General features: G+C 42.6%; 1 protein-coding gene across 2 annotated transcripts in view; it reads left to right on the forward strand.

Moving 5' to 3' along the window:
* The first annotated feature begins 841 nt into the window (after positions 1–841).
* LOC131131491 (rhombotin-1-like) overlaps positions 842–13,136 on the forward strand; it is a 37,197-nt gene continuing 24,902 nt past the window's right edge. The window contains exons 1-5 of one of the 2 annotated variants that reach the window (XR_013627430.1): positions 842–1,110; positions 2,652–2,865; positions 9,584–9,709; positions 9,975–10,071; positions 11,033–11,909. Coding sequence is in view for 1 of the 2 variants with exons in the window: in XM_058076239.2 (XP_057932222.1) it covers positions 1,089–1,110; positions 2,652–2,865; positions 9,584–9,709; positions 9,975–10,068 (456 nt within the window). In the remaining variant the exon portion in view is untranslated. Of the gene's footprint in view, positions 1,111–2,651; positions 2,866–9,583; positions 9,710–9,974; positions 10,072–11,032; positions 13,034–13,136 lie in introns of those variants that run through there. The other variant, XM_058076239.2, reaches the window with a different exon arrangement.

The following is a 13,136-nucleotide window of genomic DNA, read 5'->3' on the forward strand; positions in this document are numbered from 1 at the left end:
GAAAACCGAGGTATCACTATTTCTTTCCAAACTGTCCATCTCTTGTGTTAGGTCTTTATTGTGCTTTGGGGCACTGCCCAATGAATTCTGCCTAGCAACAAGTGACTGTGCAAGGCACTTTCCTCCTAATCTTGAATAAAGATGGGGCAAGATGGAATGCATGCACTACTTGGCTGCAAAGAGCAGAGCCGCTGTTGATTCAGTCTCAAATATGGTGAGACAACTACAACATTGGCATGAAAATAGGAGTTCAGAACAGTCAGAGAGATTCTGAGTTGAGATTAGAGGCACTTTCTTAAAGGGACAGGACTCATTTGTGTACTTCATGGACACATAACCGGTCTGTTCAGGTCGGAATCCTTTCTCTCAATTAAATAGAAATTAATCTACTCTAGTTCATGTTTTTAAATGGATTTTACACTCTCTGTTACTGTAATCAAAGTATCAAAGTTCTGTACTGCTCATCATATCTGTGAACTTTCAAAATCAGCGGGGGATTGAATACTTCTTTTGCCCAGTGTAGGTGCGTATATGCACTTAGATATGGATGTGTACATAGAGCATCTGAAAGGCTGAGTGAAAGGCGGTGGTGTTGACTGCAAGGCGCCCTGGAGATAATTGGTGTCCTTGGAGTTGAATAAGCTCATTGTAAAACACCTCAGGCCGCGTGTGTGACTGCATATTGAATAATTGATTGGGAAGGGGGGGGGCTTACTATCAGAGCTGAGCATAATGACTTCATATAATTAGCACAGCGGAAAAAGAGAGAGAGAGAGAGAGAGAGAGAGAGGGAGATAGAGTTAGAGGGGGTGGAAGAAGGATGCAGCAGTGCTGAGCACAAAGCAGCCTCCACACATGCACAAATGCTTGCGCTCTGACATCAACTCAGATAAGACAACATTTGAAGGGGGGCTGGCCTGGAGGCAGTTAAGGGGTCTCTCCTGCAAACAAACGGAGGTGATAACCAAGTGGACACGTCTTTTTGCTTCAAACCAGGAGACTCTCTTTGGCTCTAGTTTTTTTTGGGATTGTGAGTCATTGCTTCCAAACAGGAGAGACAAGAACGTCTTGTCTAGTTTGAGAGAAGGATGGTGCTGGACAAGGAGGAGAGTGAGTAGACAAGTTATCTTTTCATGGCAGTTAAAATTAGGAATAGTTATTAAATGAAAAAGAATTGCACTGATGTGTTCAAAGTTGTTGCATGAAAGTTAATCATGAAGAGCTGCTTGTATGTGTGTCTCTTTTTGCTGCCTGTAACTGAACTTAGACCAACCTAAGGTGACAGAAATTCATCAGTAAATCTCACCACACCAGTCGTGCAATTCTTGGCACTCATTTAAAAAAAAATGAATGAATGGATTCTGTCATACTTAAAAAAGAAGGTCACAAATACATAAAATAGATTTAATGAGCACATTAAATGTTAAGAGTTTTATTGTGAAAGTCATTTTACCATGAAAAGACCTGCACTGGAAACGTGTGACAGTTGAACCTCCAAAGATTAAAGCCTTTTTTTGTGCATTGTGACAACACAACAGAAGGTAAACAGTAATGACAAAAAAGAAAATGTGTGATGATAACCATAGAACAGTAAATTTAATTTGGTCCAAACCTACCATGTGAGAGTGGAGAGCGCTAGGCATCGAGCTAAAAGCCTGAGCCATCAGTATGATGTTCAGCGAGGCTCCTATGGCATCAGGGAGGGAGGTCTACCAATGTCTACCAAGGTACTTTCGTACAGCTGCAGCAGCTGGACGTGACGTCACCACAAAATGCAGTGATGACAAAAGAACAAATATGTGATGACAACCATCCATCCATTTTCTATGCCGCTTATCCTCACTAGTGTCATGGGGGTGCTGGAGCCTATCCCAGCTGTCTTCGGGCGAGAGGCGGGGTACACCCTGGACTGGTCGCCAGCCAATCACAGGGCACATATAGACAAACAACCATTCATTTTGAGTCGCCAATTAACCTAACATGCATGTTTTTGGAATGTGGGAGTACCAGGAGAAAACCCACACACAGGGAGAACTCCACACAGAGATGCTCGAGTGGCGAATCGAACCCATGTGTCCTGACTGTGTGGCCAACATACTAACCACCCCAACACTGTGCACCCCAATGATAACCATAGAACAGGAAATTGATCTTTTACGCCAGTGTAACCCGTCTGGTCCGCCTGGTCCGCCCCTTGCATAGCATTGGGGATCAAACCACTGTCCATCAAATGAGAGTCGAGAGCGCTAGGAGTCGAACTAAAAGCCAGAGCTCTAAGCTCGATGTCCAGTGAGGCATCCCTGAGGCATCAGGGAGTGAGGTTTACCAACGTACTTTTGCACAGCTGCACCAGCTGGCATGCGTTACACTCACCTCCCTAAACCTCACTCTCATCACCCGTCTGGTCCACCCCTGTGCACGCCTGAGGCTCAAACCACAGGGGCATTTGGGGTAAAAGCCTGAGCTGTCATTTTGGTGTCAATCGAGACTCTAGGGTGTGAGCTTTACCGACGTACATTTGCAACGTACACCAATAGGGCACACCTATAAGACATGTTTCCAATGAATGGTCCATCGCCATGGTACAGTACGCATCAGTAAATATGTGACCTCACCTCTGTTTGGACTCAAACTGTCCTGGTCCTTCCCAGGTGTGTCCCTGGTGTCCCTCCAGTCCAGAGAGAAGGTGCAAGGCTGCGCGGGTTGCAACGGAAGGATCAGGGACCGCTTCATGCTGCAGGCCTTGGACCGCTTCTGGCATGAGGACTGTCTCAAGTGTGCCTGCTGCGACTGCCGCCTGGGCCGGGTGGGCTCCAGCCTCTACACCCGCGCCAACCTTATCCTCTGCCGCCGAGACTACCTCAGGTACAAGTGGGTCACAAAGAAACATAGACTTCATTAGTGCGCATGCCTGTGGATATGGGGCACTTTCTGCTGGTTTTATCATTTTAATGCAACAATCAACTCGGAGCCAATGTCTTCCACAATTGGATCCGTGAGAAAATCTCTTTAAATGTCCTAAAAGATGTCCAATACAATTTTGTGCTTCACTTGATCTCTTGAAGTTCTCAAGTAACATATAGGAAACATTTTGGGGTGGTTGTCATGTGACAGCCATGTGACTAAATGGCATGTGACTTTTCCCAAAATGGCACTATGTAAGGTAATCTAGCTAATTTTCAAGACATTTTCTGACCCCTGCGAATGGTGAAAATTGCAAATAATAGACACACCCACACAAAGCACTAAAAGTTCCAATTTTTGATTCTCTAAAACTCATAATATGCCTTTCACTGTTATTATTAATTCATTCATTCATTCATTTTCTACTGCTTTTTCCTCACGAGGGTCGCGGGGGTGCTGGAGCCTATCCCAGCTGTCTTTGGGTAAGAAGCGGGGTACACCCTGGACTGGTCGCCAACCAATCACAGGGCACACATAGACAAACAACCATTCACACTCACATTCATTCACAATTTGGAGTCGCCAATTAACCTAGCATGTTTTTGGAATGTGGGAGGAAACCGGAGTACCCGGAGAAAACACACGCATGCACGGGGAGAACATGCAAACTCCACACAGAGATGGCAGAGGGTGGAATTGAACCCTGGTCTCCTAGCTGTGAGGTCTGCGCGCTAACCACTCGACCGCCGTGCCGCCCACTATTATTAAATGCATTTTCAATTCAGTTTTACACATTCATAAACAATTTTTTGTACTGTATTAACCTGCCAAAGCGTCTTCATGCTGAAAAATGTTGATCGAATTGACTTGTGAGACAGCGGCCTCTGCTGGATTCATATAGCTGCAACAACCTTTCCTCCTGCATAGGTAGTGGATTTTCAACAAATGACTTTATTTATGCCTGTAAATTTTGTCATTCATCCAGGTCATTGTATTATTGTATCCGGGTACTAAATTGATCTCATTCGGACTGTTCAGGTTTCAGACTTTATTGGTTCATGCTCAAATACTAGATAGGGCAGGCGTTGTCTGGGGGCATGGTCCAGAGTATTTATTATCCATGTCACTCTCTTGTGCAAAATGACAGTCAACAACGACCAGCCAATGACAGTTGGGTTGACAGTTGACAGTGGGTAGAATCACCCTTGTTTGTATTCTGTAACAATGGTCATGGATTCACGTGTTGTGTTTATTTGTTATTGACTAATATATTGAATCTCTTAGGAAGGAATGAAAGGACAGCATTGTGTGTAGGGGAGTGCATGAGTGCATAGGGGTGGTGTCGTAGACCTCCCATTCTGTTCAGAGTTGGTTTCTCAACTGAGACATAGACGGCCTCCCTTACTCCTCTTGGTCCCTCCCTACGTCACAGTTTGAACATCCCTCACATCGCTCTACTGCTGTTTTTCAAAAAATGATTTCACAAAAGATCACTGTTTCATGCTTTAATTCTTTCCCTTTTCTGTGCATTCTAACGAAAGAAAACAAGTTAGTGTGCGCTATCTAACAATGCATGTCAATGGGAGTTACCTATTTTGACGACAAAGCCCTCCAAAAAACATTTTAACAACATTGTATCGTTTGAGAAACAAACTGTGATCATGCATTAACAAGTACATTGATGATAAAATGTAATACTTATTGTACCTTGCTGTATTTCGATTATTTAAAACCTTACCGAAACATCTTTCCAAGGCGCACTATCCCAGGAGATTAGGCTACTTCCGTCAACAACAGCAACATAGAAACAGCGACAACACTTACAATGTCTGCTCTCATTGGGATGGCTGTGTCTTCCAGCACAAGACTTGTGCTGCGGTCCTCAGGTAAAAAAATGCTGACAGCAAACAAGCATCTTGTTGAGTCTTGTTGAGGTTAATAAATGTCACTCTTTCAATGATGATGATGAGGTCCTGCCCCAAGTGCAGGAGTTTAAGTACCTCTGGGTTTGTTCCTGAGTGAGCGAAGGATGCAACGCGAGATCGACATGCATCTGCAGTGATGCGGACGCCGCATTGGTCCATTGTGGTGAAGAGGGAGCTGAGCCGAAAGGCAAAGCTTTTGATTCACCAGTCAATCTATGTTCCTATGACTCCTATGGCATCAGGGAGGGAGGTCTACCAAGGTCTACCAAGGTACTTCCGTACAGCTGCAGCAGCTGGACGTGACGTCACCACAAAATGCAGTGATGACAACCATCCATCCATTTTCTATGCCGCTTATCCTCACTAGTGTCGTGGGGGTGCTGGAGCCTATCCCAGCTGTCTTCGGGCGAGAGGCGGGGTACACCCTGGACTGGTCGCCAGCCAATCACGGGGCACATATAGACAAACAACCATTCATTTTGAGTCGCCAATTAACCCAACATGCATGTTTTTGGAATGTGGGAGTATCAGGAGAAAACCCAAACACAGTTCCTTCACTCACCTATGATCATAAGCTTTTGGTAGTGGCCGGAATAGGTTTTCTCCGTAGGGTGGCTGGACTTTCCCTTAGAGACAGGCTAAGGAGCGCTGTCATCAGGGAGAAACTCAGAATAACACCGCTGCTCCTCCGCATTGAAAGGAGCCAGATGAGGTGGCTCGGGCATCTGGTCAGGACGCTTCCCAAACACCTCCTGAGGGACGTGTTCAGTGCACCTGCATCTGACTGGTAGGGGGCTTCGGGGAAGACCTAGGACATGTTGGAAACTATGTCTCTAAACTAGCCTGGGAACGCCTCAAGATCGGCGAGGAGGAGCTATGGCTACTAGCAACTCACAATGCAAATCCAGCAACCTAAACAACCTATTGACTATGACTAGCAATAATTAGCCTGTTGGTTTGTTTCCTGGTAAATAGCTTGCTAAACATGTAGTAGCAAGGTAGCTAACAGTTAGCCGAGCGTAGCTTCAAGTTTATGTCAATTATTAAGGAACAAAAACTATCCAAGCTATTACAAACAGCTTGAAAAGAACCCAGTACAGGTAGAATAGGTTTTGGACTACAGTAAGCTATCTTAAATTAGCAGTGATGCTGGTGGTCTACATGTTTCTATTTGCAGTAAAAGTAGTCTCTGTGGCCTACCAAGCTAAAGAGAACGGGTCCCTGCCAGGGAACGTGACGCACTCTTAAAACCAAAGACTTTGAAACTTGGAAAGAAAAACCTGGAGGCTGTGTTTCCAAACACAGCATGTGTTGATTTTATGTCCTCATAAGTAAGTAGCACTGCGGCGGTCCGGGTCAGCTGCAGAACTCCTGATAGCCCGGCTCATGTGTTAGTCTCATGTACGATCCAGATGGATTTGCTGGCGGCTAAGTCTCTCATTAGCAGACCCAAAGCCCTTCTGACAGTTCAATTGGCTCCATGGCCTCCTGTTTTCCTCGTCAGCGCTGGCCTTTGAAGCGCGGGATTAGAAGCATGTGATTTCTTTTAATTGGACCATTAGCGGAGAATTAGCATTGAGCTCGTTAAGGAAAGGAGGAAAGAACCCACCAGGTGCTCGCTCGTTATATGAGAACATGGTGGTCATTAGGACTGGCTTTTGTTGGCCGCTCGCTTGATGACGTCGTCCATTAGGAGACCAAAGCTGGACAAGGTTTTTAGTAGAAGGAATGAACAGCAGTGGAGGCTTATCTTCATGTAGGAGGACTGTCCTCCTTGCCTCCCTTCCTGATTAAAGTGGAACTGCACGTTTAAAAACAATGTTGCCCACTATTCACAATTCTTATGTGAAACATGAGCACATATTTCTTGCCTTTTTCTGTGCATTCTAACACGAGAAAACGAGTAGATATGAGCTAGCTTACAATGCTGTCATTGGGATACACCTATTTCAACTATGGAGAACACGTCTTGTGCTGGAAGACACAGCCATCCCAATGAGAGCGGACATCGTAAGTGTTGTCGCTGCTGTTGCTTTTGACAGGTATCAATAGGCTGAGAAAATAAGTTACGGTATTGTTTTAAATCCTCAAAATATGGCAATACATGTTATCATCAGTGTACGTGTTTATGCATGATCACAACATGTATAGCAAACCATGCAACATTGTTACATGTTTTTTTCAAGTCAAAATCGTAGTCTCCCAATGACATCCATTGTTAGCTAGCTCAAATTAACTTGTTTTCTTGTGTTATAATGCACAGAAAAGGGAAAGAAATATGTGTTGATGTTTCACATAGGGATTTGGGAATGATTGTGAATTCCCAAATAGTGCAGTTCCCCTTTAAGATAAGATAAGATAAGATATGCCTTTATTGGTCTCACTTTCACAATCTGTGTTGTTGCCTGTGTGACAGTTTGTTTTGTTTCACTTTGTAAGCCTTAGCGCTTGGTTTCGTGCTCTTATTTTGTAAGATTTCCTGTGTTGGTCTGTTGTGTTTTCTGCTGCTCTTACGTCCCCTTTTACGCGCATCTGGTAGTAATTGTTGATTGCAGTATTTATTCATTCATTCATTCATTTTCTACCGCTTTTTCCTCACGAGGGTCGCGGGGGTGCTGGAGCCTATCCCAGCTGTCTTCGGGCAAGAGGCAGGGTACACCCTGGACTGGTTGCCAGCCAATCACAGGGCCCATATAGACAAACAACCATTCACACTCACATTCATACCTATGGACAATTTGGAGTCACCAATTAACCTAGCATGTTTTTGGAATGTGGGAGGAAGAAAACCCATGCATGCACGGGGAGAACATGCAAACTCCACACGGAGATGGCCGAGGGTGGAATCGAACCCTGGTCCTCCTAGCTGTGAGGTCTGCATGCTAACCACTAGACCGCCGTGCCACCATTGCTGTATTTAGTTCTTCCTATTTGGGTGTATGTGTGCTTTATGCCAGTTATTTGCCTAAATTTTTTGCTACTTGCATTAGCATAATTAAGATGAAGTTTTTACTCGCACTTGGTCGGCCGAGGGGAAATTCTTCTTCATGCTTTGTCACAGAAGTGACGCCACTACTATGTCCACTTTTCAACAACCATGGCTTTGTTCTCAGAGCCTTTGGGACACTGTTGAAAGGTCAGAGGGCTATCAGAATGCAATAAGAGGACAAATCCAATACAGTAAGAGGGGTGTAACATCACCACGGATGAAAATTTTGATCAGCATGAAAATGGTTTCAGTCGTACTTGTCAGATTGACTGCAATTTTTTAAATCTATTGATATATAGTACATAATCTGTACACTTGAAGATCAGTCAGCAAACACATCCCACAGGGTTCTGTTCTGGGACCTGTATTATTCTGCCTTTGTATGTCCCCTTTAGGAAGTATCTTTAGAAAACTCTTCATCAATGTCTACTATTATGCAGATGACACACAATTCTATTTATCAGTGAAACCTAACCAAACTAGTCAGCTGCCCAGACTCCAGGCGTGGCCTTAAAGACATCAACAGCTGGATGACCTCAAATTTCTTACTATTCAGTTCAGATAAAACGCAACCATAGTTTTTGGTTCCCAGATCCTCATAGAACAGGGTTGCAACTGATATAACATTAGAACCTTTGACATCATCTTTGATCAGAACCTTTCCTTTAGTTCCCAAATACAGCATTTTTTTCAACTACGAAACATTTTAAAAAATTCACTTTTCACTTTTGTGACCTACAGGCTGGGTTATTGTAACACCCTGTTAATAGGTTGCTCTAACAAATCTTTAAAGGCCCTTTAGTCAGTTGAAAATACTGTTACATGGGTCTTAACCAGGACCAGAATAAGAGATCAGATTTCACCTGTACTTGTAAAAGTTAGAATTCTCCTTCTTGGATGTAAATCACTACACGATCAGGCACCAATATATCTTAGAAGTCTTCTAGTACCCTAACAACCCAGGAAAACACGGCCATTCATTCATTCATTCATTTTCTACAGCTTTTTTAATTTTTACAAGTAGAATGGCAGACAGAGCCTTCAGGCTCCTCGTTCGTGGAAGTATTATCAATCTAGGGGGGGCAGACACCCGCTCTCTATTCAAAATAAATGCAAACGTTTTTAGACTGACCCTTCGCTCCTGATACGCCTCCCTGTTCTTTGGACTAAGATAAAGACTCTCTTGTTTTCTCACTTGATCTACCATCTATCCCTCTACTCTGTTTGGTTCTATCCTAACCCAACCGATCGAGACTGACCCAACGGCCCTACAGAGCCTGGGTCCGGGTCATGGTCATGGTTTCATGAGGGAGTTTTTCCTCGCCTCCATTGCCAAGTGCTTGCTCATATGGGATTCAGTTGCTTTGTGTTTTCATTTATGACCTCCATTATGTGTAAAGTGCCTTGAGATGACTTCTGTTGTGATTTGGCATTGAATTGAGTGTACTGTATATGGTTCACTGTACAAGTACAGTACAAGGATACAGACAACAGTATGAAGAGTGTGAATGATTGTCTCATTGTCCGAAGTGTAGAATGAATAGTTGCACCCCGTAGCCTGGTTCCCCATATCTGAACAATGCTTTTGTTTTATACTTTTCTTTATCTGTGTATGTATTTCATTGGGAGGTGTTCCCAAACAGGAGACTATAATGAAGCAAAAGGGGACGACTACGTACCGTTCCACCCCTGTCCAAAAGTGAAGCTTTTCCTTGTAGTTGCTAACGCAGCCATATGAAGTGAGTGTTGTTGTGTTCCTCTGCAGGCTCTTTGGAGTGACAGGGAACTGCGCAGCCTGCAGGAAGCTGATTCCCGCCTTTGAGATGGTAATGAGGGCGCGAGACAACGTCTACCACTTAGACTGCTTCGCCTGTCAGCTGTGTCGCCAGAGGTAAGATTAGCGCAGCAATTAGTCCAGACATCACCGTCATGGGAGTCAGATCTGTGAGATCTGTTTGCCGTCATCGGAATGCGATGAGATTTACATCCTGGGTTTGACGAGCCTCAAGTGGTTAAAAGCCTGTTCATTACCGGGGTCGTTAATCAGTCTCTGATCGTTTATGATTTATTCTGCTGTTAGCATACTGGCTGGAGATATGTCAGAGGCGCCTCTGAGACTCCACATTCCATATTGTGATGGTTCGTCTGTATTGCAGATTTTGTGTGGGAGATCGCTTCTTCCTGAAGAACAACATGATCCTGTGCCAGCTGGACTACGAAGGTGGCCATCTTAACGGCAGCACACACTGAGAGGTAACGTCAATCACAAGCCAAAGCAGACATCTGTCTATCTGTCCATCTGGAGCAGGGGCCCTCACCTTGATACCAAAGTTTAATGTTGAAATGACAGCTTAAAGCTGTGTGCACACCGGACACAACATGATTTTGCCCCACCCATACTGTTACCCTACCCTGTTACCCCGCCCTGTTTTGCTTTGGATTAGCAATGAAGCTAAAGGCTTATGACGCTGGGTACAAATAAATGCAGGAAATGATTTGGAATAAAAGGGAAAATACACGTCAAGATAAAGCATCTCATCAAACATGTTGTTAAAGTTACGACGCTGCTCCCAGATGGAACAGAGTGCGATGCTAACTTGCTAATTGGGTCAAATTATTAAGTTTCATTAATGTTCATGTTAAAGGTTAAATAACTGTTAATACTGTACATATGAATCTGAAAAAAAATAATTTCTCTACCAACTGTATGTGGTTTCTTACGTTTTTCTTATTTGCTGTTTTATTATTATTTTACTTATTTATTACTGATTGATTGATTTATTGTCTTTATTCTTAATTTGTTTTTTTTTAATCTTATTTTGTGTATAGAAAAATAAAAATTAAGATATTTGAGAACAGTGGAATGTTTTATCAGATATTTTGGTGTGGAAAACCGGAACCAAAGTTCTGAAAAAGTTAGGGTATAGCAAAAGCAAAAGCATTGAAGATAGTTTTTTTATTTTTTTTCCCCAGTTTTTAATAAATATGTTTTTTGGGTTTTTTTTTTTTAACCTGATGCGGCCCGGCTTCACCCAGAACCTAGCTCCGGTGGCCCCCAGGTAAATTGAGTTTGAGACCCCTGATCTGGAGAGTATGAAGGTATTCTGGTCTTTTCAACCGGACTCAAATGTTGTTTACGCTATCAAGTAGGGAAAACGTACATCAACATTTCAATATTGACCATATTTACCTTTTTCCTGTATTCTCCATGCAGATGAAGAAGCACACCGAAAGAATAAACACATGGACTTTGTCTCTTTGGGAGTTTGCCGCAGCTTCTTCTTGGCCTTTCTTTGTGGAGCTGAAAGCTGCCATTTGTAAACCAATGGACTTGGAAATATCCAGGCACTTCATGGATGGATCTTGGGACTGATAAATCTTTTAAAAAAATCTTCTCTAACTATGTTTCTTGTTCAGCTCTACCCATCTGTCAGGGAAGGGGGCGAGAAAACAAAGTGAAGTCGAGGACAATCTACTCTTTCTTCTTCATTGCCACCAAAGAAATGCGATAACGTGAAAGAAACTGTCGTTGGCTTTATTTTATAAAGATTGAAACTTTGTACAGGCGTTCCTCAGTTTACCACGTTCCGTGTTACTACGTTTTGTGGTGTTTGTGCTATTTCTTCTCCTTAGCTTGGGACCGCATTGCTATCGGAGAAGAGGTCAATAATGACACAATTCAATGAAAAAAAAATGTATTATGTAATAATGTACAATGTATTAAAAAATAAGAGTAATATATTTGGTTACAGTGCTGGACTCTATCACCAAGGAGGACTAATGAGAATTAAAGTACACGGAGCATCTAGAGAGTGAACATGTGTGTAGAAGTGAGAGTTAAGTTTGTGTAAGTTCGAAGAATATATCTGTTTTGTGTCTCTTGAGTATTTTTACATCAGTCGTATGTAAGTGTTGCGCAACTCTGATGGTGACACTGTATGTGTGTGTATGTGTCAAAAAGTCATTATATGACAACCAAAAGGTGTAATAATGATGTCTAACAGTGGTTAGCATGTTGGCCACACAGTCAATCTCTGTGTGTAGTTTGCATGTTCTCCACGGTTTCCTTCCACATGCCAAAAACATGCTAGGTTAATTGGCGACTCCAAATTGTCCATAGGTATGAACAGGGGTGGGCAAACTATGGCCCGGGGGCCACATGCGGCCCGCCAAGCGTTTGAATCTGGCCCGTCAATTACTTACAGAGTATTTCAACGTTTAACATGATGACTTATTCAGTAAAACAAATAAAAAACTGTAAAATTAAATTTCGTAGTTTGAGGAAATGAGAACATATAGCTGATAGTATGACACTTTTATAAAATAAAATTAGACTAATAATTGAAGGCAGACTGTTAGAATTATAAGTGTAAAATAGTGTGTTTATGTGTTAAATATGTATTCTGGCCCCCCGCACAATTTTGTTAACTGAGCGCGGCCCACAAGTCAAAAAGTTTGCCCACCCCTGGGTATGAATGTGAGTGTGAATGGTTGTTTGTCTATATGTGCCCTGTGATTGGCTGTCGACCAGTCCAGGGTGTATCCCGCCTCTCACCCGAAGACAGCTGGGATAGGCTTAAAGAGGATAAGCGGTACAGAAAATGGATGGACTTAATTTTGGTTTGTAAACAAAAGACTCACTGAGAACGAATAACGTCACTAATGGATGCTAAAGAGGTCATAGATTGTGTGCAATGTTACAATGAGATCTGTGAGGAGAAGAAGAGGTTATCCTTCCAGACTAAATCTCCAGGGACAACAGTTTAAGTTTAAAGGCCTGCAAGATAACCACAGGTATAAAAGTCGTCCTCCCCTTTTATTATGGTTTCATTTCATTATTGTGTTTAATCTTTTCATTACTGTATTTTATATGCCTTTCGTGTGTTCTTTCTACAGTGTGTGTGACTTGATTAGGATCAATGTATTAGTTCCAGTTTACACTAAAACTCGACTTACATCACAGTCGGATTTACTGTCCTGTATACAGGACCACCGGTAAATACAGATACAAATCATCTCAATGTTTTATGTGAAACAACAAAATATGTAAACTTCCCCATTTGTGGAGAAAATTATAACATCAATAAACAGAAGTCATGTTTTAGCTAAAACTATTAATTTGAGTTGCGATAATAGGAATTTAAAGGTTGGACTGACACTGGAAAGAATAATTCAATTTGGATCAACGCCTTCATAAATCGAGAATATTAATAAAATATTGACACATTTTCTATAATCAAAGCATTCGTTATTGTATCTACAATATAATGTTTTGTTTGTTAATGTATCCAGGCTTGTGTTTTGGCGTCACCCGGTGG

Source organism: Doryrhamphus excisus, linkage group LG1 (genome assembly GCF_037039965.1).
Source record: "Doryrhamphus excisus strain RoL-2023G ecotype Guam linkage group LG1, RoL_Dexc_Guam_v1.1, whole genome shotgun sequence".
In the NCBI taxonomy this organism is placed as follows: domain Eukaryota; kingdom Metazoa; phylum Chordata; class Actinopteri; order Syngnathiformes; family Syngnathidae; genus Doryrhamphus; species Doryrhamphus excisus.